The sequence below is a fragment of the Brachyhypopomus gauderio genome, chromosome 15 (assembly GCF_052324685.1).
Source record: "Brachyhypopomus gauderio isolate BG-103 chromosome 15, BGAUD_0.2, whole genome shotgun sequence".
NCBI classification, from domain to species: Eukaryota; Metazoa; Chordata; class Actinopteri; order Gymnotiformes; family Hypopomidae; genus Brachyhypopomus; species Brachyhypopomus gauderio.
In genome coordinates this window covers 12,524,299-12,550,997 of record NC_135225.1, presented here as the reverse complement: position 1 = coordinate 12,550,997, position 26,699 = coordinate 12,524,299, and the positions used below count along the sequence as shown (strand labels likewise).

At 46.7% G+C, this 26,699-nt stretch overlaps 1 protein-coding gene across 12 annotated transcripts in view; it reads right to left on the bottom strand.

The window, feature by feature from the left end:
* inpp4b (inositol polyphosphate-4-phosphatase type II B) overlaps positions 1-26,699 on the bottom strand; it is a 141,517-nt gene that overhangs the window by 61,426 nt on the left and 53,392 nt on the right. For 11 of the 12 annotated variants that reach the window (XR_013121214.1, XM_076973960.1, XM_076973961.1 and 8 more), the window contains 3 exons: positions 8,193-8,301; positions 5,684-5,750; positions 2,876-3,023 (listed from right to left, as the gene is read on the bottom strand). Coding sequence is in view for 11 of the 12 variants with exons in the window: in XM_076973960.1 (XP_076830075.1) it covers positions 2,876-3,023; positions 5,684-5,750; positions 8,193-8,301 (324 nt within the window). In the remaining variant the exon portion in view is untranslated. Of the gene's footprint in view, positions 1-2,875; positions 3,024-5,683; positions 5,751-8,192; positions 8,302-25,971; positions 26,090-26,699 lie in introns of all 12 variants that reach the window. The other variant, XM_076973968.1, reaches the window with a different exon arrangement.

Here is a 26,699-nt window from a genome sequence, read left to right as displayed (position 1 = left end):
ACGGAGGCTCGGTGCCAGGGGTCAACAGCAGCATCGCAAGGGGAATCGCAATTAGCGACCATGGCCTTGGATATGGAAGGCACAAGGTTGCACTCTGTCCCACTGTCTGTCTGTCTGTCTCTCTCTCTCTCTCTCTCTGTCTCTCTGTCTCTCTCTCTCACATAGTTGTGCTCTTTAGAAAAGCCCAGGCACATGATAATGATAATGGTCACAGTTGTCAGGTACAAGCATTCCTTTTACAAAAAAGAGATGAGAGAGAGACAGAGGGGGGTGGGGGTATTGAAAGAGAGAGGGTGCTAGAGAATATTGAATGCTCAGAATGCTGAAGACATATTGACTTTTGTGAGGGTGAGAATGTGCTTTAAACAGGTCTGTGTAATGACAGCAGTTGACCTATCATGTTGTAGCATGCAGTGTTGTCATGGTGCAGAATTGGTGCACCATTAGTATGCCAGCACAGATACTGTGTGCTTAATAAATAGTACTTAATAAAGGGTATATAATACACTGGGGAAAAAAGAAAACAGACTTTTACATAAATGTTACATTCATCAATTTCAATACATTGTTTTTCAAGTCTCCATGACAAGGCATAGTGCTACTGAAACCATTAATGAAACCACACCCACACACACACCCAAACACATACAAGCAAGGAGATTAAAGCCTATGTGGGTGGTGACAGCACGAAACAAAATAGTGGGTAGAGAAAGCTAGTACTGCTCTAAGGCTCTAAAAGAGAGGAAGATGATGATGATGATGATGATGATGATGATGATGATGATGCAGGAAAAAAGGGAAGCAATGTCATATCCCTCAGTACTCTGAGCAAAGCGTCTTCTGAAAGGCACCGACACTAGATAACCAATAGATAACCTCATCAAGGCTGACTGCTTCGTGTCTAAACATCAGCAGCAAAGAGGATCTTACCAGCACTGAGGCGTCTGCGTACCCACGTGCTGAGGAGCCCACCGCTTACAAGCATATTTCTGGGGATGGTTGAGAGACTTCGACGACATCCAAACATTAAACAAAAACCACAATCCTTTGCTACTTCTGGCAGAAAAGTATTGCAGTCAGAAGGTCATAGTTATTCAGCCGTTATTCATCAGGCAGCAGCCTGTAAACATGCGGTTAATGGTGAATTCAGAGAATGGAGCGGTTAATTGGGCGTTGAGGGACAGGAGTCGGGACATCTGTGAGGGTCAGACCAGAGAGACAGGGGCCAGCGTTACGCACGTGGGACTGTTGCCCAGGAGGGGCTCGTGTGTGGGAGCTGCAGTCTGGGAATGTGTGTGCAGAGTGTGTATTTGAATGCTGTTAACACATGTGTGTGTTTCCTTGTTAATGATCAAGATTTCAGTAAAAGCCGAGTGAGATGTGTGTGCGTGTGTGTGGTGCGTCTGTGCGTGTGTATGTGCGTGCACATGCGTGCATGTGCTTGTGCATGTGTGTGGGCTTGTGTGTGAGAGAAACTGTCACAGATGAAGGAACTTGTTCAAAAATGTACTGCCCTCAAGACAGAGAGACAAGATGATGTTGAAAACCATCTGACAGACCATTAAACTAAATAAACAAGACGTCAGGCCACACTAGACAAGCACCAGTTATTTATCTGACTACATTCTGACTACATTATCTGACTACAGGTTTGACTACATTACCCAAACTTAATAACCTAAAATTCACTGGGAGTCTCTGGGGAAAATATTGTTATATACAGAGTGCTTCATATTACAACTATAAAACTGTTGGAGTCAAGTTTGCTATTTGGAGTTTTAAAAGTTAATTAATGACAATACACAGTAGCAGTGGCGTTGGTTTCATTGGGTGAGAGGGAAATGACAGTGTTCACAGCTTATATGAACACAATGAGCAGTACTTACTGTGGGGATCAAGTCTGGAGAAATAGGCTGAGGTGCTCTTACTAGACTGATGATTGTTCTACATCCGACTAGATGTGCACCTGTGAAAATTGTTCAGCTCCGGCTGTCTCTCCGCTCTGTTCTACCCCGACTGTCTCTTCACTGTTCTACCCCGGCTGTCTCTCCGCTCTGTTCTACCCCGACTGTCTCTTCACTGTTCTACCCCGGCTGTCTCTCCGCTCTGTTCTACCCCAGCTGTCTCTCCGCTCTGTCCAACCCCGGCTGTCTCTCCGCTCTGTCCAACCCCGGCTGTCTCTTCACTGTTCTACCCCACCTGTCTCTGTCCGTTCTATCCTGGCTGTCTCTCCGCTCTGTTCCACTCTGGCTTTGTCTTCCAACCTCCGTGGAGGCAAGAGGAAGAGAGCGAAAGAAAGTGAGAGTGAGAACAGAGGGAAGACTGCTGGGTGTGTATCGGACAGACATGCTCTTTGAAGTGTTAAACAGGCTTGAATAATTTAGTGTGGGCTAAGTATAGCTCTTAACCACCCATTTCCTTCCTCAAAGCAGACACCCCCCCTCACCCCCACCTCCTCATTGAATCGGAGGGCACCTCACTCTTTCAGTGCCTCATCTGTTTTTACTCTCGTCTTTTCTCTTGCTCTTTTCTTTCCTCATCCCCTCTCCGTGTCTGTAATGCCTCTGCATTTCTCTACCTTTGACGTCCCTGCCTCCTCTGCTCCATCACTCTTCCTTTCCTCCTGCTTCTCTCTGTTCCCCTCTCTGGGCAGCTCACATCTGCAGTGCCTCTTGCCATTGGGGGGGCACTGTACCTGTGACTGGCCTCCTGTCTACTGCCTCTTGCCGTGTGTGTGCGTGTGGAGGGTGCCGTGCATGTCAGGGGAGGGGTGAGCCGTACCTGTGGTTGGCCTCTGGTGTACTTGTGCTGAGCCATGTGCGTGCGGTGTGTGTGTGGTGTGCGTGTGTGTGTGTGTGTGGGGGGGGGGGCTAACCTGCGGTTGTCCTCCTGGATGAAGAGGCTGAGGAGCTGCATTGGTAGGCTGAAGGACAGAGCACACTCAGACATCTGTTCCCTCACCAGCATCCACGCACCATCCACAGTCTGGAAGCGGTACACCTTACACACAGGGCTCTTAAACACTGCAGTGAGGGGTGGAGAGAGAGAGAGAGAGACAGAGACAGAGAGAGAGAGAGAAAGAGAGAGAGAGAGAGAGAGGAAGGCACATTTTTAGCTGGTGTAGAGAGATGGAAGGAAGGAGATGTGCAGTTCTATTGAAAGGCCCCTGTTTCTTCATATAACCAGCACATTCACTGCCCATCATCCCGCCACTGCAGCAGGGCTATAGACACAGTTCAACACTCACATTTAGACAGTGCACAGAAGCCACGCATCACAAGTTCTGGGGACAGTCCCTCTCTGCAGTCATACGACTCACTCATGAGTGGAAAACCCACGTGCAGGAAAACACTTCTCCACCTCAACCTGCCATTTTCCATGTGGACTGCCCCTCTGACTCCTGGAGCTGAAAGGTGACTTGTCCTGACAACTTCCTGCAGTGCTATTAGGGCCCAATCCTGCTGTTATGATTCCTGTAGTGCCCTGTAATGATTCCTCTTCAATTTTAGCATGGAATAAACTTATCAAAGGATATATGTATGGCAACTAAAACATTTATGAAAATGACTCCACACTGATATGTGCAAAGGCTTGCTTTTTAAATAACTTAACATTCATCGTCAGATTCATTCCAACTGCAACGATCTGTCTAGACGTTCTAAAATAACATCTCAGATGGCCACAGCTCTGCAAAATGTTTCCTCTTATATGATCCAACACATTAACTGATTATCAAACTCCCTGCACCCAACGCAGTGTGTTACAGCCTTCAAAACACTAAATTATGAGTTGTGTTGTGTCCGTGCAGGACGGGAGCCAGAGAACTGCTTTAAACGAGCTGGCTGGCACAGTGTGGGAGAGACAGACCTTCCTCCCGGACATGGAGCGAAGAGGAGGAGAGGGGAGGAGACGGACAGATGGATGGAGCGAGCGATGACCTCCAAGCAAAAAGGAGAAGGAGAACTCTTATTCGCCGAGGCGCTCCTCGGAGGGGAGGATTAACCCCTGACCTTGCCACCTATCAGTGCGCTAATCCCACAGCCAATCAGATCAGAGCGTCAGCTCCCTCAGCAGCTCTTAAGGAAATGAGTCAGTGCTGCGATGCTGTGGTGGGGGTTCCGGTGCGTGGAAAGGAGAGGTAATGAACGCAGTGAAAGTGGGGGGCGTAAATTGCGTCTATCTTATCCAGGCGGCGGGGGGGCGCCGTGTTTTGACGGGAGCAGCTGCGAGTCTGAAACAACACCCGCCTAGTGGTGGCTAATTGCCCTGGCCCAGTGACTATGCCACAGTGACACACAGACAGCGATGGATGTGGCAATAAACGCTCTCCCTCTCGTGCACTCTCTCTTTCTCTCTTACTCACTCACACACCCATGCAGAAACAGAGTTAAACAGCCAAACAGCGTGAGGCGTGCTGCACTGCAGACCTCACTGCCTCACTGCCACGTGGCTGAAGAAAAGCCTGCCATGTTTCTTCTCCTCCTGGTTCAGCTCTTTCTCTCTCTTGCTAGCCTGTGTTTCCCTCTCCTGCCTGACTCCCTTTCTTTCCCTTTACTAAACTCTGTTCCTGTTCACTTCTCTCTCTCTCTCTCTCTCTCTCTCTCTCTCTCTCTCTCTCTCTCTCTCTCTCTCTCTCTCTCTCTCTCTCTCTCTCTCTCTCTCTCTCTCTCTCTCTCTCTCTCTCTCTCTCTCTCTCTCTCTCTCTCTCTCTCTCTCTCTCTCTCTCTCTCTCTCTCTCTGGCTAATAACAGAGTACTGGCACTGTTTCAGAATCTCTCTCTCTAAGTGAGCTCACCATAAGTCGCTCTGTTGTTTGAAGGTTGGTTCTGGCCTCCTCCCACTCTGGCTCTGGGACAGAGGAGCCAGCCTTCAAAAACGCCTCTTCGGCCAAAAGCTCAACTCTTACAACTTCCTCCTCCTCCTACTTTTTTTACAGAGAGATGCCCCCTGCCGAGGGCCCTACTTTGGGATCAAGTTAATGATGCTGGCTGTTGACAGTGGAAATCCCTACTCCTTGATGATCAGCCAGTACAAGTCTAAAGGCCGCATGACTTCAAAACATCTTGAAGAAACATGAACAATTTAGAATTTAATATCTGAACATCTGATATTAAAATCTGAGATTACACATGAATAATCCCATCAAACCTAATTATCAATTTCTTCATGAAGCCAAAATGAACTACATATAGAGTGGAATTGAAGACGGACAGGCTATTTTAGCTGGTTGCTAAAATGACCGCATCAAAGCTGTGCATGAGTTTGAAGCAAAAGCAGCAAGCCATGGCCCTGTAGTAGCACTATCAGTAGCGGGACCGACCTGCTGTAGCACTGTATAGAGCAGGACTGCCCTGCAGCAGTGCTATCTGTAGAGGGATTGTCCCACTGTGTGGAGCAGGACTGTCCTGCTGCAGTGCTGAATAGCCCCAGGGATCGGGATTTGTTGTGTTCACACACTCCTTCCTCTCATCAGCTAATTATCAAACCCTTCAAGAAGGGAACTGGACATACAGGCATTTGGGAACCATGTGAGTGTGAGTGAGTGCTACAGCCCAAGAAGCCTGTTCTTTATGATGAATAACAACTACACAAAGACCATTTGATATTCCGTAAACTTCATACATATTCATATAAATGTATACGCTTAATATAATGCAACTATACATAGATATAAATCACTTACCTGCATTCATCAGTGGCCCATTGTCCTTGTCATTTGTGGTCCCGTGTGACTCACACACCAGAGTGCACTGTGGGAAAAGAAGAAAACAAAAAACAAATGCAGGCAGTTGAGTTCTCTTCTGTGCAGCCACAACTCAAATAAAAAAAAATCTGATCTGAGCTCAGAGATGTACACACAACCAGCATGGAATCACACTCAAAACTGATCTCACTGCAGCCAAAGACAGTCCAGACATGTATTCAATTAAGTTTTCAAAAACGTTTCGTCTGTGCTGTGTAAATGCATGTCTGTCACGAGTGGAGAGGAAGGTTGTCAGCCCACACCATAATAAAACCAGTGCCACCGTGAGCCATCCTTTATGGTCACGAATAACTGGCTGCTGCTTAAAAATTATGGAAAGTAGCAGGAATCTTTGGGAGTGGGACTTCTGTCTGGGGCTGCCATCCTCCTGACACCGAGGGCGTAGTGAGCGAAGTTCTAAACCACGTCAGGGCGCGGTGACTCATGGGGTTAGGGTAGGAATTATCTCCTCCACATCCATTCTCCTCGGAAGCTCCTCAGACACCACCTGAGAGAGTTGGTGACAGCGCCCGCTCCGTCTCCTGCTCTCTTTCTCTGGGGGCGTCTTGCAGCCCTCCAGCCTCTAACGGTTCAGAAAGAGAGAGAGAGGCTCCCTCGTCCTACTCAGGAGGGCCCGTTGATCTGTGCTCAGCTACGGCCCATCCCTGCCCTTCACGAAACGTGATCCACGCCATCCACTCCACATCACGCTGCAACCTCAGATCGGCACGCACCGGTGCCTGGACACTTCTCCCCATCGCGCTGGCCCCAAAAGGGAAATCCAAATGGAACACACACACACACAAAAAAAAAGATGATCACTGATCAGTGGTGGAGTGTGTGAACAAGCAGCAGTCAGTCCCCAACAGCTCCAGGACCACATTTCTGCATGTAAGATTGATGGCGCTGATTTCTGGTGTCAAGGAGTAATGACCCTAATTCGGGCCAGACAGCACAGACAGAGAGAGCCTACTTGACCAAGGTCAACACTTCTAACAGAACTAGAAGGGGTTTGGGCCCATTAAAAGAAACACAACAGTGTATCTACACAGCGTTTATTATGCCTAAGGAGTGTTGAGGGACAGTACATGTCCTGATTACTGAGGTATATAAGGTTGTACTCCAACAGAATTAGGTTGACCTCTTCCTATTCCTCTTTTTGCATGTAGCTGTGTAGAGAGAAAGTTGGGTCTGTGTAGGTTATTCAGTATGAAAGTGGTAGCACACCGTCAATCAACCAGGACTCATGACTTGATTAACTCCACCTTACATTCAGGACTATGTGCGCAATGTGTGGCTTTCATGTGCATACACACACCACACACACGCTCAAACAGACGTTAATTTCTTTAGGTTAACTAATTAAGAATGTCAGGTACATACTTAATTAGGTATGTCAGATCAGAGAAAACACTAAAACCAAGACTGGAGTTGTACTGCGGCTATGAGACTGAACCTGAGACAGATCTCAAGCATTTCTCCTTCCTGCATCGGTCCTCTGCCTCACACATCACTCGGGCTACTGCATAAAACAGTTCACTAGTGCAAATGCATTAGTGCAAACAGAACTGGTGAGGAAACCATGAGAAAAGTGTGATAATCAAATTCCTTCAGAAAAATAATCACCTCGTGGCACAAAGCATGCTCACTCAAACAAAACATTCAAAAATAAACACAGTGGCTCTGTCCAGCTTTGTTTTGAGCATGCACTAAACCCACAGCGCGGAGCCATCCCTCTGGCACTGCCGAGGCTGCTGACTAATCTCCAAAGACAACATCTGTTCTCCTGCCTGATTCCTTCCTCCCCTGACTCTCCCGCAGAGGGGCAGTTTCACTCTTTACAGGCTATTAACACACACACACACACACACACACAGCATCTCCACCTCCTCTCTCTCTCTCTCACACACACACACACACACACACACACACACACACACACACACACAGCATCTCCACCTCCTCTCTCTCTCTCATCCTCACACACACACACACACACACACACACACACACACACACACACACACACACACACAGCATCTCCACCTCCTCTCTCTCTCTCTCACACACACACACACACACACACACACACACACACACACACACACACAGCATCTCCACCTCCTCTCTCTCTCTCTCTCTCTCTCTCTCTCTCTCTCTCTCACACACACAGCATCTCCACCTCCTCTCTCTCTCTCTCTCTCTCTCTCACACACACACACACACACACACACACACACACACACACACACACACACCTACCTACCTTGAGATGAGTACCTCAGTGAATTCTGGCACAGTTTCAAAATAATACTCACATATGTGCAAAGGCTTATACAGAATCTAAGTAGGTGCCTTGAGCTGATAACTAATCTAGCTTGTATTAGCTCCATCCTAATCATCTGTGTGCATGTGCGTGGGTATGTGTATGTGTGAGTGCACGCGTTACCTTCTGGTGCGTGTCCGCTGTGATGTGGTCCACCTCTCCATCCTCAATCTCCCCCATCTTCAGCCGACACACCACCACCGTCCCCACAGTGGCTGAGTCATCTGCCGTCCTGACAAACACAGTTGGAGAGACAAATTACTCCAAACAGGTGTGTGTGTGTGTGTGTGTGTGTGTGTGTGTGTGTGTGTGTGTGTGTACACGCGCGCACACCTGGGCAGGAGATTTGCACAACGAATGACCATATGTTACTGTGTACGAGCCCACACAGACAATGTGAGCACAGACAGTACAGTGTGCCTCGTAGCAGACACTAATACGTTAGCTAATCCTGAGCGATGTGTGGGGAAGACACCGCTTATGTAAACGCAGAGGTCTGGAAGCTGGCGCAGTATCAGGTAACTGACTGATCAGCTTTAAACGACCTACACCTTTACCCGACCTAATTAAGACATGATACTTTGAACTGCTGGATCTGCTCCGATAATTCAGTGCTTGCAGAGCAAAAGGTACACAATGCTGCAGGAAAACTATGAAACACAGGGTCCAGGAAAAGTGTGCCAACGTTTGAGCATAATGTTTATTACATAGAGGGCATTATTACAGGACACCACCACATTTCTCATAACTTGGAACAACATGTGAATTGAATTAATGACAGGAGTGAGTCCCTCACGCATGGAATAAAGGCTCAGATCTCTACAAAATGTCATGAGTGCTCCAAGGTGCAGCCTACACACACACACACACACACACACACACACACACACACACTTCCACTCACAGCCCAGCCTGCATTGATACACCACGCAAGCAATACCACATATACAGATATGACATCAGTCGCACATACCAGACAACGCCCTTACAGACACGTACCACAGGCACTGCACCATGTCACTGGTGCTCCAGACTAACTTTTCCACCTGCATTGACGTACCCACAGGTAGGTCTACGTGAGATTGTGCCACTGAGAGTACTGCAGTGAAGTACCCATAGACACCCTAGCAAAATCATTATTGCATGTTCATGTTTTAAAGAAAATGTACATTTCCAAATATGAATGACTAGCTGCAGTATATTGGGTAGCTAGACCTAATTAACAGGTGTATAATCATTGAGATTAATAGCAAGTGCATATACAATTTGAATTATAATTTATTGTATGACGAAAGCATCAGGTACTACATTAAAATATGTGGCCTGTTTAAGATCAATGTGGCTATAATGTTTGGAGATTTTTATTTGTTTGAATTTTAATAATTTATACATATATGTTTTATACATTTATGTTTTACACATCTTATAGGCTCTGGTAATGTAATACATGGCTGGCTTCTTTCTAAAAACCGACATAAAATGTAAGTAATGGAATAAGGCATAATTTATATCATGTGCTTATGTAACTAGTTTATTATGGAGCATAAACCAATAAGACCAGTTTGAACCATTACAGCCATAAAGAATAATTAGTTCTATTAGGCTATTAAACACCATCGTAAAGCACAACTATAGCACAAAATCATCAGGTTACTATAAAATGCCATCAGAAATCAATAGAATCAAAAACCTCTTAGGAACAACAAATACCATTAGACTGCTATGGCAGACCAATAGGAATCCATTAAAATCCACTAAGAACCACCATCAGTCTTTAATGGTTTCTGGTGTTTTCTGATGCTGAGCAGGGCTGAACAGGGATAAACCATGCATGTCATTACATAGTAATGTTTAATACAGAAACTTTGCAAATTACTTTTTAACTTGTGTTTATCATTTTATTACTGATAGCCCAATACTGTTATTTAAGCTGTTAATATATGCAGCTGTTTTTTAGATTTTTGCATACTTTATATTTTTTTGCCTGTGCTTTAGCATGATGATTTAAAGTGTGCAACTAGCGTTCATATAGCTAGTTCACATTTTTAGCTCATATGCTGTAGGTTAACATTACACAGACTCCCTGAAGAAAGAAAACAAACTTAAAGCCCATCAGTGAAACGTAAAGCCTGTTTCTGAATGCTGTGGGAACTGTGCAAGACTGCCAGCCATTCACCAATGTGCTCAAGCAACTCTAATGAGGACAGCAGTGAGGAGTATCCAGAAGACATACAATATACATCCATTATACATAACTCATACATTATTCTAAAATGCTCTTTAGGGAAATCACTGCCCAAAACATACCTGTACCATTTGCTACTAAGAAACAGAAGATAAAGGCTGTTCTTTGGTTTTGGCAAGTGATTGTGTGAAATAATACTGTAATGATATAAATGAAAAAATGTACTAATTTCTTTTATTATTCTTTTATCAATTATACAATAATTTATATCACTATAATCTGTCAACTGTGTACTTTTTATGTTTTATTTCAACATCTATTCCTTTGTGGCAGTTTGATGAGGAGCAGGGCTGAAAACATGCAAAAAGGCTTTGTGTTACATGTAAGTGTAGGACAAACTTGCTGCTGGTCTGTGCATAGATCCTGTTCACACACAGACCCCACAGATACACCAACATGCACACATCACTGCTCACTGCCAATATGCACAGTCTAGAGACAACACCACACACACGGCACACAAGATCACACAGACACAGCAGCACACACACATCCCACAGGCACACACCACCACCCACGCAGCCCACATGCACACGCCACCACCCACGCAGCCCACAGGCACACACCACCACCCACGCAGCCCACATGCACACACCACCACCCACGCAGCCCACATGCACACGCCACCACCCACGCAGCCCACATGCACACGCCACCACCCACGCAGCCCACATGCACACGCCACCACCCACGCAGCCCACATGCACACGCCACCACCCACGCAGCCCACATGCACACGCCACCACCCACGCAGCCCACAGGCACACACCACCACCCACGCAGCCCACATGCACACACCACCACCCACGCAGCCCACATGCACACACCACCACCCACGCAGCCCACAGGCACACACCACCACCCACGCAGCCCACATGCACACACCACCACCCACGCAGCCCACATGCACACACCACCACCCACGCAGCCCACATGCACACGCCACCACCCACGCAGCCCACATGCACACACCACCACCCACGCAGCCCACATGCACACGCCACCACCCACGCAGCCCACATGCACACGCCACCACCCACGCAGCCCACATGCACACGCCACCACCCACGCAGCCCACATGCACACACCACCACCCACGCAGCCCACAGGCACACGCCACCACCTACGCAGCCCACATGCACACGCCACCACCCACGCAGCCCACATGCACACGCCACCACCCACGCAGCCCACATGCACACACCACCACCCACGCAGCCCACAGGCACACACCACCACCCACGCAGCCCACATGCACACACCACCACCCACGCAGCCCACATGCACACGCCACCACCCACGCAGCCCACATGCACACGCCACCACCCACGCAGCCCACATGCACACGCCACCACCCACGCAGCCCACATGCACACACCACCACCCACGCAGCCCACAGGCACACACCACCACCCACGCAGCCCACATGCACACACCACCACCCAATGTCCTCCAGGGGGCCCCACATCAGCCCCCACATCCTCTGTGGCGGCCTCGTTACAGTCGACTATCTTGCGGCTGCTTTTTCTTTCTGCTTGTTATTTTTTTATTTTTGAGGAGAGATTAGTGGCAGCCCTGGCTCGGTTGCTGCGGGCGACAGTAGAGCGGAGAGGCCCATTTGCACGTCTGCCGATTCCCTTGCGTGTTCAGTGGTCCAACCCAAGAAGCCAGAGCCATGATTGACCTTAAATTAACTTTGAAGTTGAGCTGTGGCAGGAGCGAATGACGCCTGCACGCCGTCCGTCTGCGGGCGGACCCTCCACAAATCTAATTGGCCCCGGGTCCCTTTATGACAGCAGTTAATCAGAGAGCTTTGTTAAAGTGCCAAAGAGAATGAGGGCTTGGCGTGACTCACGCATAATCTGAGAAACAATTCTTTAGCGGACACCTGCTCTGCACCGAGGAGCTACTTCCGCTTTGTTTCACACCATTTATAAATGTGTCTAAAGTTGCTATGACATGTTTGTGAAGGCTATAAAACTGATTATGGAAGAAAACTACATAACCTGTCTTGAGTGTCAGCATATTGTCTAGTTTATTTCCATTTAAGCTTGATGTGCTGTGTTGGGCTATGTTCAGGGAATCAGGGGTGGTAAAATGAATTATCTGGCTCGGTTATGTTTTGTCACATAGGAACATTTGTCTTTAAGATAGAATCCTATTGCTAGGAGGAGCATGAAGGACTGGGCAACGTCAGATGAGCAGCGTAGCATGGTAATGAATCTGGGCAGTCATTAGTCGCTCACAGGCATCACTGACTACACATACCCATACCCACATGCACAAAACCCATACACCCACATTCACACACCTACACACGTGGGAGGCTTTTAAACAGCTGCTAGCGTGCTACCACATTGCTGCAAGGAGAGGGCAGAGGTCACGGACGGTTGAGAGAGGGCGGTTGGCTTCCATAATCAGCCATCCAACCTCCAGGCTGGAGCACTGTGACAGACCCATCTGGTCTGCTCAAAACTGAGCTCCCTCTCCTTCGCATTTTCCATCATTGCAGTATTTAGTGAAAGAAAGGAAGACATTTAGCTCTTGTATAAACTAAGCATATGTAGACTGCTCTTTTTTTAAAAGAAACATTTGGTTATAATAAGTGCAGATTTTGACCTGTCTGGCTTCTCCTGGCTGCTGTGGTGTGCCGTAGAAGACTGGTGTGATAAGCCTGTGTCAGGTTCTAGCATAACCTCTCTCTCATCCTCACCTTGACAATTTTAAAATTTCCTTGCAATCGTTAATCACGGTGTAAAATTAGACCAGACCTGATTAGATTGGGTCCCTACTTGATTTTGGATGTGATCAATTTGTCAGAGGACTCTGGCAAGTCACAGCATAAAGGAATTCCCAGCTAGTGTCGAGACTTGGCATCAGTATACCAATCAAATCCTGAAAGGTAGCGAGACGTGGCAGGTGCCCGCTGTCCCTGTGAACCCTGCGGACGCGTGTGAAGCTATGACCACCCAATCGTTCCAAACCCACCAAACAAACCAGCCTGTCTAGCATGGTACACAGGCTGCTGCAGCAGTGTTTACCAATTATGCAGCAGTAGTGTGCCAGGTAGCACAGCCCGTTAGACATTCATTCAGCAGAGCAAGCGAGAAGGCCACATAATGAAAGAATGTACTGTAATATGCCATGACTAGCGTGTGAAAGGGAGAACGATTCAGTAGGCTTCATGGGCATGGAGGAGAAACGGGTCCACCAGACACATTTGTATTTTGTTTTTGTTTTTTTGTTTTGTTTTGTTTTTGTTTTTTGTTTGCAGTTTAACTCAGAATTGGGAGGGAGGGAATAAGCCATTTCATGAAATGAAAGAGGAAGAGGTGTGACGAGGACAAATGAACAGCAATGACTTACTACTCTACAGGACAAGTATTTGAAATGGTGGAAAGAAAAAGATGGATGGATGGACGGACTTTTCTCACATGCTTCTGTTCAGTCTAGTTTTAAAAAAGAAAACTTGACAACAATAGAAGTTGTGGAATGGAACCCAAATGGAACCTAAATGACCAACGGCTTCCGATGAGCATTGGCTATAGCAGTCCATTAATGAGGATACCCACAGCACTCAGGCATGCATTACACATCATCCCAATGCAATGATTATGTATTAGATGCCACCTTCTGTAACTTTCTATTTACAAGCTCCTATTTAGGGAATTGAACAGACCCCATTTGCCTAATCTAAAAATACACAGTACCACAACAGAGAGAGAGAGGAAAAGAGGGAAGCAGAAAAGGAGGTAGAAACACAATGCTGTTGGGGTATGAGGGGAGGACTGTAGAGATAAGAAATATTCAGTAACACCATCTGTATACCCCCCCCCCCCCATTCATCCAACTCCCTATCTGTTTCACCCTCTCGCTAACACTAACTTTCTCTCTAACCTCTTCCTGTCTAAACCCCTCTTTCTGTCTAACCCCTCTCTGGATCTAACTCTCTGTCTACCTGCCCCGGAGTCTGGTTCCCATGTGTGACCTACATACAAGCCGGACAGAGCTAAATATAGCAGGCTGCGTATCGAGGACAGATGTTATGATAGGCCCGTAATGATGGCGAAACTACACTAGTGCAGTCTTACAGCAAGAGTCAGAAGAGTCAGACATAAGGGAAAAGGAGGGATATAGAGAGGGGTAGAGATAGATAGGAGGAGATTAGAGGGAGGGACAGAGAGGGGGTAGATGGAGAGGGAGAGAGAGCGGGAGAGGAGGAGAGAGAAATAGAGAGTTGTTCCAGACTCTCATTGAAAAAGAATAGGCTTTCTGTTTTCCTTTCTCTTTTCCCATGACTCGGCAATAATTGCATTTCGATTCCTGACTCAGTCAATGCACATCACTGCAGGCTCTGTGAAAAGGCACCGATGCTGTGAATCGGCAAGAGAGCAGCCAAGCAGATGGAAGCCTTGGATGTCTTCCAGGCTCTCTCCGAAACACACACGAGCGCTGGATCACTTCACCGCTGTTCATGAACACACACGCAGCCAGAAAGCCCTGTTAGTTTTACACTTAAACATCTCGGATGAATGGGCCTCCACTAGTGGTCTGGATGTGAGTAGCATTTGAGAGATAAAAGCAACAGTCTTCTTGCCCTTCTGCCCAAACTGTTAGGACCAGAAGAAACACTGATGTTGCCTATGAGCAGAAGCCCTGGATTCCCAACAGAAGCTTCACACTCTGGGAGGGGAGCAGGATTAATTAATCAAACAGCCTGACCCATGTCTGATGGCTTCTTAAATGATGGCGAGGTCTTGACTGAGCAACCTGGCTCCAAAGGTGTTACTGATAAAGACAGTGTGTGTGTGTGTGTGTGTGTGTGTGTGTGTGTACACTGCAGTCCTGCACCTGAGCTTGACACCTGTGTATTTGAAGTACAGTTAATAGTGGTGAGGTGGAGATTACACTCTCTTTTGGGGTTCAGACTACAACATTAAGCCTGCAGTAAAGATGACAGGGCTTGGTGTGAATGGTTCATAAAAAGATCATTCACAGACTACTGTAGATGATCACTGATGCACGCTCCAGCCATTATGGACGGGTTCCGTCATGTGACACAAAACTGCTGATGTGTTAAACATCAACAAATGAACTCAGGAGGCTTTCCGTTACATTTCATGACTGATATCTGTAGGTGCAGCAGGCAAAGCTCTAGCTGTCTCCACCTGTATCACAGTGACAAGTGTATGTGCACACACTCATAGACACACCATGGTCCATTCTTCCACTCTAGTTGAAATCCTTTTCATGAATGAGTAGCCAAGCTCTCTCTCTCTCTCTCTCTCTCTCTCTCTCTCTCTCTCTCTCTCTCTCTCTCTCTCTCTCTCTCTCTCTCTCTCTCTCTCTCTCTCTCTCTCTCTCTCTCTCTCTCTCTCTCTCTCTCTCTCTCTCTCTCTCTCTCTCTCTCTCTCTCTCTCTCTCTCTCTCTCTCTCCCTCCCTCCCTCCCTCCCTCCCTCCCTCCCTCCCTCCCTCCCTCACCCCTATCCTTGTCATCAGGTGTCATCAGGGTCATGTGTTTCTCTGACGGATTGCTTTTAGAGAGCTGAGTCATGTCCCCCACTCTTCATTTCCATAAAGTCTTGTTGCATTGGGCAGCCAGCAGGGGGCGTACAGACAGCACGTGTAGATCGACGACACCTGAAACAAGGACGCTGGTGCCAGCCCTGCAAGCACGAAGCTGTCCCGACACCAACTCTGCTATTATCACTGGATTATCAAGTAAAGGTTCCCAGAGGCCCACTGCTGGGTAGGAGACAGACCACCGGCACTGGAGGGTACAAGAAGCTTTGTGATCTGTAACGGCCCTACAGCAGTGCCGCAGTATGGGTAGTGACAGCAGCCCACCTCCAGACCAGCACTGAGCTTTGATGGAGGGAGGGATGATTGGATACATCTTCACTGCTTAAGAGGTTATCTTGCAGTCTGCACCAAAGAAATCGCTAGTGGTAAATTTACACCCACGCTGCTGAGACTCTGTCATTTATGTCTACACTAGAGACACATCTGACACTCTTAATTAGTCTGAGACTATTTTCTAGATTGCAGTGTGATGTATTTCAATGACTTCACAAACAATATTTTACCAAGATCTCCTTTGACAATATGTAAGTCGTTGAGGTGAACCTAAATGAAATAAAAAGTACGAGATTTTGTAAAAAGATGGAGCAGGTCGTCCTCCACTGTGTCTCTCTTATAGTAATGTTTCTGAGAATGAATAAGTAATATAGCAGTACAAATTTGTTCATAATGCATTGAATATGTGTTATCGGGTAATTCCAATGCATCATATGATTTGCGATGGTAAAAGGGAGAGCCAGCCATGCTGAATACCTAACTGATTCTAATGCATTATAAATATGTGAAATTTCATGTCTATATATTCCCATCAGATTTCTGAGGTTAGATGCTCAGCAGGAGAAGCGCAGGCCAGCTGTACAAAGCAAGATGCAGGCACCAGAGCCCATAAGCCCCAGGCATCCGTAAGCCTCACTGCCCATCTACTTTAAGCCAGGGTATAGCCAGAGCCACAACTCAGTAATTCTACTACAAGAAAAGAAAGCATAATTATTATATTTTAATAAAGTGTGGAAGGAATGCTGACAAACTGTCTCTTTAGGCTGGTGTGAAGCAGAGAGACTGTGGAATATAATTGCATGCTGATGTCTGATCGCAGTGCCAAATGCCAGCAAGGCTGCTACCACTGCAGACATACTGGGAGGGAGAGGGAGCGAGAAACAGACAGACAGAATGACAAAGAAGAGAGAGAGTGAGAGAGGAAGAAAGAATGAGAGAGGGAGAGAAAGGGCAAAGAGCATGAGAATGATGTAGAGAGCGCGAGATGGAGTGAGATAAGAGTAAAAGGGGAAGAGAGATAGCAAGAGTGAGAGAGTGTGAGATAAAGAAGGGAGGAGGAAGACAGCCATGGCTGCCCACACACACTCAAAAACACATACATCATGTAAAGCTTAAATGTGACAATGCAGTGCATGAGAAACATTCCTCCCTGCCTTAACATGCCTAGCGCTGTTCTTCCTGCTGCAAGAAAAAATCTGCTGACTGGCTTAGGTCATAACCCAAGGAACTGCTTAATGGAACATCTGACACACACAGGCGCACATGCACACGCACACACCTGCCTCTCATGAAGTCTGTATACACAAACACAATTAAACAAAGTTGTTTTGAGGAGCTGCTGTTATGGATCCAGGAAGCGTCTGTGATTTGCATTTGTCTGCGTGCGTGTGTGTGTGCGTCTGGGGCTGCGCCCATCATTAATAGGCAGCAGGCGGTGTGTGTTTTAGCCAGCCCTGCTGCATGCTGGAGCCCTGTCGCTCTGCATCCCAGCCAGTCCACTTCCTGCTCCCAGTTTCCTGCCAGACTCATTGTGGAGAACAGGGTGCCAGAGCACTGCGGCCATTCTGGCTTCCACCTCCAGCATCCTCCATGGCCGCCATGGCTGTTCCTACCAAATATGAGAGCTGCAAACACAGCCAGACCAGGCTGGTAGAGTTAAAGGGACTGCACACACAAGCTATTAGCTCCCATTTTCTTCTACTTTTACCCAGTTTTAAACCCCTCCCAAAAAAATAATAACATACCAATTCTCTGAGCATGTCACGACACAACTTGTTGCCTGGGCAATGCTTTCCTCTTACATCACCTAGACCTTCCCAGAAATGATGTGGTATATTTTTACCACTCCATGTCATGTGGACCGCCACGTCACACCGTAACCATGACGGCCTTACTTCAGGTAAGTTTTGAATGGCCAGTTGTGTGAGGGATGGACGAACCGCGTTTCCGCTCAGCCTGGAGCTGCCTTTGGTTTCCGAGTTCGCGCTACTCGGGCCGACGCAAGCGCCATGTCACCGTGGCGGAGTCAAACGCCTTGCTGTAGCCAACGCTGTGTCAGCCTGCATCAGCCCCGGGCCACTATAAACTCACTCTTATAAACACACTCTTATAAACTTTTATAAAGACACTGTTACAAACACACACTGCGGTTGCTGGAGCACAGACGAAGCACTGTTGCTGTGTTTGTGATGTTTCTCAACAGCTCTCTGATGATGACTTTTAGAATCTTTACAAGGCAATGCAAATGTGCTGAGGGGAATGCGGCTAACGACAGACACGCTTCAAAAAGTTATGCATATTTTACAAAGCTCTAATCAAGACCTGCATGTTCGTGTGTGTTACGGGGGTGTGCTCATGCGTGTGTGTGTTTGGGATTTCTCTTTTTAGAATGCTCACTAATATGCAAACTGTACTAAATATAGTAGCACCTAAATCCCACACACAAGCACTCCCAAAGCTGCATTTGTATAACAAACCCATCATCAAAGCAGATCAATTAGCCTGTCTTACATTGGTCAAAACAGGAACCATGTTACAGTAACTTAACAAGCCAAACTTCAAACTCCTCATCCTCTTTGCAGAACTCTTGCAAAACAATAAGTCTCTCAAACAGTTACGCACTGCAGTTCAACAGCAAACGCATACAAGCATTCATGAACTGCTCACAGCTAAAACACTACTGTGTCTTGAAGATGTGGATCACAGCATGTGGGTTCTGAAGTGCTATGCCTCACTACTGTACAACGCTAAATGACACCTACTGTAATCCACCATGACTCACTACAATCTTGGTAAAATCATCAGTACAGACACATACAGATGGTCCAACAAAGTGAAACACAACATAATACATGTGCAAAAAAAAAAAAAAAAAACAACCCGCTATATTGTGATTCAAAATGCGACAGACTGCTGTTCAGTTTACTCTGCCTGACCTACCCTGAATCTGATATTGGACCACATGTGCATAGCAACATTGCAAAGAAACGTCCGCCCTTGCAGTGTAGCAGGGGAAGAACCTCAGGGCCTTCCTGGCCTTCTGACACTGTGATCACCCTGAAGACCTCAGATATGGCATCTAAAAGGGAAAAGTGACCATCTATTTTCCATCTCCAGAAAAGGAACGGGGAAATATGGATGCAGGATTTCAACAGATGTGTGTGAATCAGCCCCTCACTGCAAGTGGTAGCATATGTTGATTGGTTTAGAGTTAGATCTTCAGGCACTGGTTAATATTTTCTGCACTCCATCATGTGATTTCTGAATGACCAAATGATCACTGTGTCCTGACAGGAGTGGCACCCAGTGTGGTCTTCTGTTGCTGTAGCACATCCGCCTCAAGGTTCGACATGTTGTGCGTTCAGAGATGCTCTTCTGCTCTTGAGTTACTGTTGCTGTTCTATCTGGCCATTCTGCTCTGACTTTTGGCATCAACAAGGCATTTGCGCCCACAGAACTGCTGCTTACTGGATATTAGAAGTTCCTGAAATACTCAGACCAGCACTTCTGGCACCAACAACCATGCCACATTGAAAGTCATTTAAATCACCTTTCATCCCCATTCTGATGCTCAGTTTGAACTGCAGCAGATTGTCTTGCCAATGTCTACATGCCTAAATGCATTGAGTTGCTGCCATGTGATTGGCTGATTTGACATTTGCGTTAATGAGCAGTTGGACAGGTGTACCTAATAAAGTGGCGGTGAATGTATGTGGAACTGACAACATGTACTGATGGTATGGCAGTTTAACCAATGCAGTTTAGCACCTGAGGAGAACGATAACAGCAGTTTAATATCACGGCACAGAGCAAATATTCAAAATCGCTTAACTCATATGTAATCTGTACTTCTTAGAGAAAAGAAACCATAACCACAATCCCTTGGCCACTCAGCAGATTTTATTATCTGCTAGTGATTCTTAAATGCTCACCTAAGACCCATTGAGCAGCTTAAGACCCATTGAGCAGCCTCATCAGAGATGCCCACAAGACCTTTCACTCTCCTATACATCTGCGAACATCTGCACCTCTCTAAAAGACCCAACAGCCGCAGGTAGAACCTAAGCCCTGCCATACTCGGCCAAGTCGCAGCTGAACTCCAGACGTAAAAAGGTCAGACAGCTGAGCATGATGGGGACAGAGCATGGATCAGACTCAGTTCTTGATGCAGGTCATGGTTATCGACAACCTTGGGGGGGAGGGGGGGTAAAAATTCCAGGCACTAGCTAGAAAAAGTCACTGGGATTAGATTAATGATCAATCAGAGCTCACGCTGTAAACGCCACCTCCACTGACTTCTGCTAATCCCCTCAGCCCAGTATTTCTTCATTCTACACATATCTAAAGGAGTGGGGGTTGGGGAGTATGTCATGGCGGTGATTATGCTAATGCACCACAGTGATAATGGACAGATAATGGTTCATTCAAGCAGCTGCCACAGTGAAATACCCAAGTGTGAGTTTTGGTGAGGTGGCTTTCTGAGTCATGCCCTGGTGTTCATGTTGAGACCTTCGTCACAATCCTCCACAAAGACACTGTGCTGCTACCAGCATCTATACAGGCGGCCTCGAGCCCACAAATCTGTAGTCTAAAGTGGATACAGACACGTACCACTACAGTTCACTGCACCATCACATTAACTCTCCCCTGAACAACAGATATGGGGGGGGAGTGGTGGGTGTGTCTGTGTGTGTGCATGTGCACAGTGTGTGCCTCCTGTCACTATATGGGAAAGGCTCTTCAGATGGCGGTCATTAAACTCCTGAAGGAGCTCTAGCGCGTCTGCCTGGCGTCAGCGGCTGTGACAAGCCTAGCTTATTAAAGTCAACCCAGCTTCCAAGCCCCACAATCCCCTCCCCCGTCCTGGCATTAGCATGACCCAATCCCACCAACGTAGCGTGTCCTCGGGGGCCCGGGCAGCTCACAGAGTGCGCTTGCACTGTCTGGACGAGCTCTTATAGCTGACACATGGCCTCTCTTCCACTGTGAACGTGGAGTGGACCTGGGGCCGTCACCCGAACCCGGGGATGCTGGGGGAAAATGACAAGACTTTATGCGCACTATAGCTGCGATTTATGAGTGTATGGAAAACAAGGCAATAAGATTCTATTTTCTCAAGCACACTTTTATGTACACATACTGTCTACTACATACATCATACTCACCACCAACCTTATTAAAGCCTCCTAGCATACAACTACAACTACTACAAGGGACAGACATTGTAGTAGTGCATGTTCATCAATGGTCAGTTTCTGACCACAAAACAGCTGCTGGCACACTAACAGTGTTTTACGCCTGTCAGGGTCTGGACAGCTGTCTTGTGGTCAAACACCGACCACCTGACGCAAAGAAGGTGGACGGTGAACACACTAAGCGTGGCAATGGATGACCAGCACTATCCACCTGTGTTTCACCATAGCACACATTTCTAATGGAGCAATAACATCGCAGGCAAGGTATACAATGCATATATAGATTAGTTCCCAGTCCTGATTCTAAAATACCTCTAATAAGTGTACTAATGAGAGACTGCTTTAAGCTCATTGCATTAATGGGTGGTTTTATCCACTCCAAGTCACCTGATTCAGCTAATCAAGCCTTTATCAAGCACTGATTAATGAGCTGATCCAGGAATTAGAGGAAGAAAAATGCTAAACAGAGCAGCCCTTTGCTACTCCTGGACCAGAGGGGTAAGAAGTGTTTACTTGTTCCAGTATGAACCCATTATTTTTACTATGCCAGACTATATTCCATATTATCTTTATTAAGTAAGGAGGAGAAGGTGAATTTCTGTAAACCCCACTCAAAATGCAACACCAGCATGAGTAAAGGACATCGACCAAGCTTATTTTATGCTTAAACCTCGGAGATTAGGTGCCAGCTACCACAGAACACAGAGAGAACGGGTCTGGGTGTAGGAGCCCTAACAATAGGGGCCAGGTGACAATAGGGGCCAGGGGATGGCAGAGTAGTGCAGATCAGTTCTCCTCACAAGGGCCAGCAGGGACACAGGGACACATGGACACTCCACCCACTTCCCTCTGGCTCCTGGCTCGACAGTGTGAACCATGCCCTCACGTTTAGTGGGACAGTAACTTGCGCAGCCTTTGGCCACGCCTCTGTCCACACCTCTGTCCATGCCTCTGGCCATGCTTCCATCTCATGTAGTTGCTTTCTTCTCTGGACAGTTAGTTCTCTAGTTAAGTGAGAGCTCTGTATGGGAATTAAGATATCTCTATAAGATATATGGAGAATTTAGATATCTCCATTTCCACGTTTCTCTAACTGCTACTTAATCTTAAGCAACCAAGATAGGCTTGAAAAAAGAAAACTCAGGTGCTTTGAGGTATTTATCTTCTCTTTTACAATTGCTTCTAGTGTGTGCAATATGCCATTCCATGCGATTAAGATTAAACACAGTGTACTATGTATAAGCATAGGACATACGTCTATAGCACATTACATCACATACATAGTCATAGAGCTATTAATTACAAAAGTAACGCTGCAATTTCATTTTGATATTCACTTTATATTTTTACACTTTATACTCTAAACACACTGCAACTTAGTCTGCCATTACATGCCCATGCATTGCTTCACACTCATTACACTGACGTACACCATGATGCTAAAACAAAAATGTCCCCCCAACTGTCCCCCAGCTGTGAGGAGCTGTGTCCTCCCCCTTGGGGAGACTGGTCTCAAGTGCTTACTCCTGCTCCAAGCTTTGTCGACGTATGAATGTCTAGAGGGAGACGGCGTACAGTTATACGGGCTATTACTCTGGGATGCTTTATGCTTATGGACCCAGGTTCCTACCTATTTCAGTACTGCACTAAAAGCCAGTATATATCAAGAAAAAGGCGTGAAAAATTGATAGCGACTCTGCTACTTGGAGTCACCTTGGAGAGACCCGGTCAGGCCTGCGAAATGAGCACGTCAGACGGGAAAAGGGCTGGACTGATGCCGCGTTGGTGGCTATTGATTCTCTGACAGACCTAAAGCAAGTACAAACTCAGCCAATCAGACAGAGGACAAGGACAGGGACAATGTGTGCCCAGGGCCATAGGTCACAGCAAACTGAACAGGTTGTGTGATGAAGCAGGGATTGGGGGGGCAAAACTTCCCAAGTAAGTGTTGTGGAATATGAGAGGTGGCATACCAGAGGACTACAGCCCCCATGAGCCTAAGGTGTTATGAACAGGATGCTAGCTGGGTTTCATTTGGCCCTCAGGAGCTACATAGACCTGAAGCGCTGATAGCAGGAAGCTGTGGGGTGTTCATGTGGAAGTACACCAGCACCATAAAGGGGCTTTTTGGGCTCCACATTAGACCAGGCTGATATGGACACTTTTATTCACATGGGTACTGAAGGTTTGGGGACATTGTTTTATTGATCTTCAGTAACTTTTGTTCGCAGTTTGTTTTTCCTCAAATTTCAGCTTTGAACTTTAAGCTGTATTTAGAAAACATGGGGCAGGCAATCTCTTGGGTTCAGTCACAGAAAATGTATCCATTTTGTTTATGTGACTGTAGCAAAGTAAACAAACTGGTTTAGAAAAAGTCAGTTTAAATGTAGGTCCTGCTACTGCTCCACTCAACATCTGTGGATGACTGGTCATTTTTTCTTGTCTGCTGTGTAGCAGAACATCTTACCATCTCAGCCTTGTAAACGTATTCCCCGTTTACCATTTCCAGTTACGCCAAAAGCCCAGCTAACCTGACATGAAGTCCTTGCTGGTGCATCCTATTTCACCTATTTTACCAGTAAGCACCATAAAACAAACAAAATCCACTCCAAGTAACCACACATGCAAAAGGGCGGAAGTGAACACATGCGTGAAGTGAAAACCTGTAGTGGCACAGCTCTGGCAAGCTCCACCTCTCCTACCTGAAGATCAGCAGATGTGTTTAGAGCAGACCACCCAGAAAACAGCACGTGTCTCTGTGACAACAGAGAATTTGCCTCACGGTATGGATCAGGATTTGATGAAGAGGCAGAGTAATTATTTTCCGTGATTCTAGAGTTTGTGTGTGTGTGTGTGTGTGTGTGTGTGTGTGTGTGTGTGTGTGCGCCCAGAGGCTGAGGATAAGGGGTAGGGAGGTGCAGATTGCATCCACAGGCAGAACCAAACAGGATGATATCTGAGGTGGAAATAAATCAAATATGGAGAGCTTGTGAAATACTTCAAATGCTTAGAGTCTAAGAGTAACAGTGAGGGGAGAGACCGTTTCGCCAAAAGAGACAGAGAGAGACAGAGAGGGAGAGAGAGACAGATAGAGAGACAGACAGAGAAAGAGCGAGAGAAATAAAGAGATTTGGAAGTGAATACAATTCATTTCCAACTCACCATTCCCCAGCTCTGGGCCAATATTCCAACTCACCATTCCCCAGCTCTGGGCCAATATTCCAACTCACCATTCCCCAGCTCTGGGCCAATATTCCAACTCACCATTCCCCAGCTCTGGGCCAATATTCCAACTCACCATTCCCCAGCTCTGGGACAATATTCCAACTCACCATTCCCCAGCTCTGGGCCAATATTCCAACTCACCATTCCCCAGCTCTGGGCCAATATTCCAACTCACCATTCCCCAGCTCTGGGCCAATATTTAAAGGGATACGTCCGTGCGGCAGCTGTTCGCCTGTGCAGCGGTGAACCAGTGTCACTAATGATCCTGCAGCCAGGCACACCAGGCTTATGCAAAAAGGCTCAGCGAGTCCCATGTGTGAGGAGCAGATAAAACGTCCGGGAGCAGGAACCTCCAGAGCAGACGGCCTCAGGCTGGCGACGCACGCCTCGTTCCTGCCACGGCAACCGCGCAGATAACCCGCACCCAAATGAAAAGCCTTTTGCTTTTATCATGTTACATTTACATGACATGGTAATGCCAGGATATTCTGTTATTTATGAGTTAATGTGTGTTCCTTGTTATTTTCGAAAGAAAAAAAAAAACTAATGACTGCGGAGAACAGGCAAATGTATTCAGTGACTATCCCAAAGAGAGAGCACACACACACACACACAAATATACCAAGCATGCTTAAATACACACTGCTGCGCTGCAAATGTAACACCATGAGCTATTGTTGTGTGTGTGTGTGTGTGTGTGTGTGTGTGTGTGCGTGCGTGTGTGTAATAGTGGGGGATTGTTTAAAAGCTAAGAAAGGGTGACAGAGAAAGAAAATGTGATATAGAGAAGAAAAAAACTCAGTGTGTAGTATGTGTGTGTGTGTGTGTGTGTGTGTGTTTGAGATACGTTATGTGCTGGATAAAGGCCATTTACAGATCATGCTAAAAAAACCTTAATTATGAGTGTTGAAGATACTGTTCTAAAAACAGGTTCAGGAGAGAATATAAATGACCTGTAATTAATCTGCAGGAGGTCTTTATTAGCCTGGTTCAGAATGGCACCAATTTGTAATGCTGCTCTTTTGGGACGGGGCAAAAAGCGCGGATGGATTTTAATGCTGTCTACACTGTCAAACAAGTCTGGAGAGGCTCAGTAAAACCAAACACTGCAGTATCATGTGAACACTTCAGCTCAGTACACACAGAAGGCCCAGGGGGCGGAGTTAAAGGCATAAGCACAGTGCGTGAAACATGAATCCTTTCTGGCGGTTCTTACACAGCTCAGCACGCACAAACGTCACTCAGAACACACAAGACTTTAGAAGACTTCCCTAGACATTCAGCTATTGTTCCCCAAACTAAAAAAAATTAATTTAATGTACTGTAGATAAAAGTCTTGCAGATATGGAAGCTGTTGTGCTGAAGTTGGGCGACACTTACAGAATGGTCTTCTTCCTTGAAACTTAATGACTCGGCAGTAAAACGCTTCCTCTCGCTCCGACGCCCGTGGTTGTGTCCTACTCACAAAGGACTCTTTCTTTCCTTAAAGCACTCCCAGCTGTGGAAAACACCCATCAATCAGGGACCGATAAGGGCACAATTCTGCGTGTAAAGCCACCCCACCCCCCGATGGTTATTATGCTCTGTGTGTTTACTTAGAGTGGGCAGAGTTTAAACCAATCACTCCGTCAGCCTCCGTCCCAGAACAGTGCTGCTAGCACCATGAAAGCCCAAGGCAGTGTCTCAGCCCTGTGTGTGTGTGTGTGTGTGTGTGTGTGTGTGTGTGTGTGTGTGTGTGTGTGTGTGTGCACGTGTGCGCGCGCAGGAGAATCTGTCTGCCATGTTTGATGTCAAAGGAAACACAAAGCTTTTATCACTAATGGGACAATACACAAATGAGCATGTTGTGGGGGAGCACAACACATAAACCATGAAAAAATGACCAAACCAACTCTTCCTGAGTCACACACATACACCTAGCTACAACATCACAAATTGGTGTTATTTTCACAGCAACAAGTATCTTAAAGACCCTCGTCTGCATAACACGGGTGCAGGACGTAAATGCACTCAGCGAGACATGGGTTCTGCAAAGTGGATCGGTTCAGTCAGTGAGAAACAGCTGTTCCAAAGCTCGTAGGCCAGACCCTGCATTTCTCCAGAGAAAC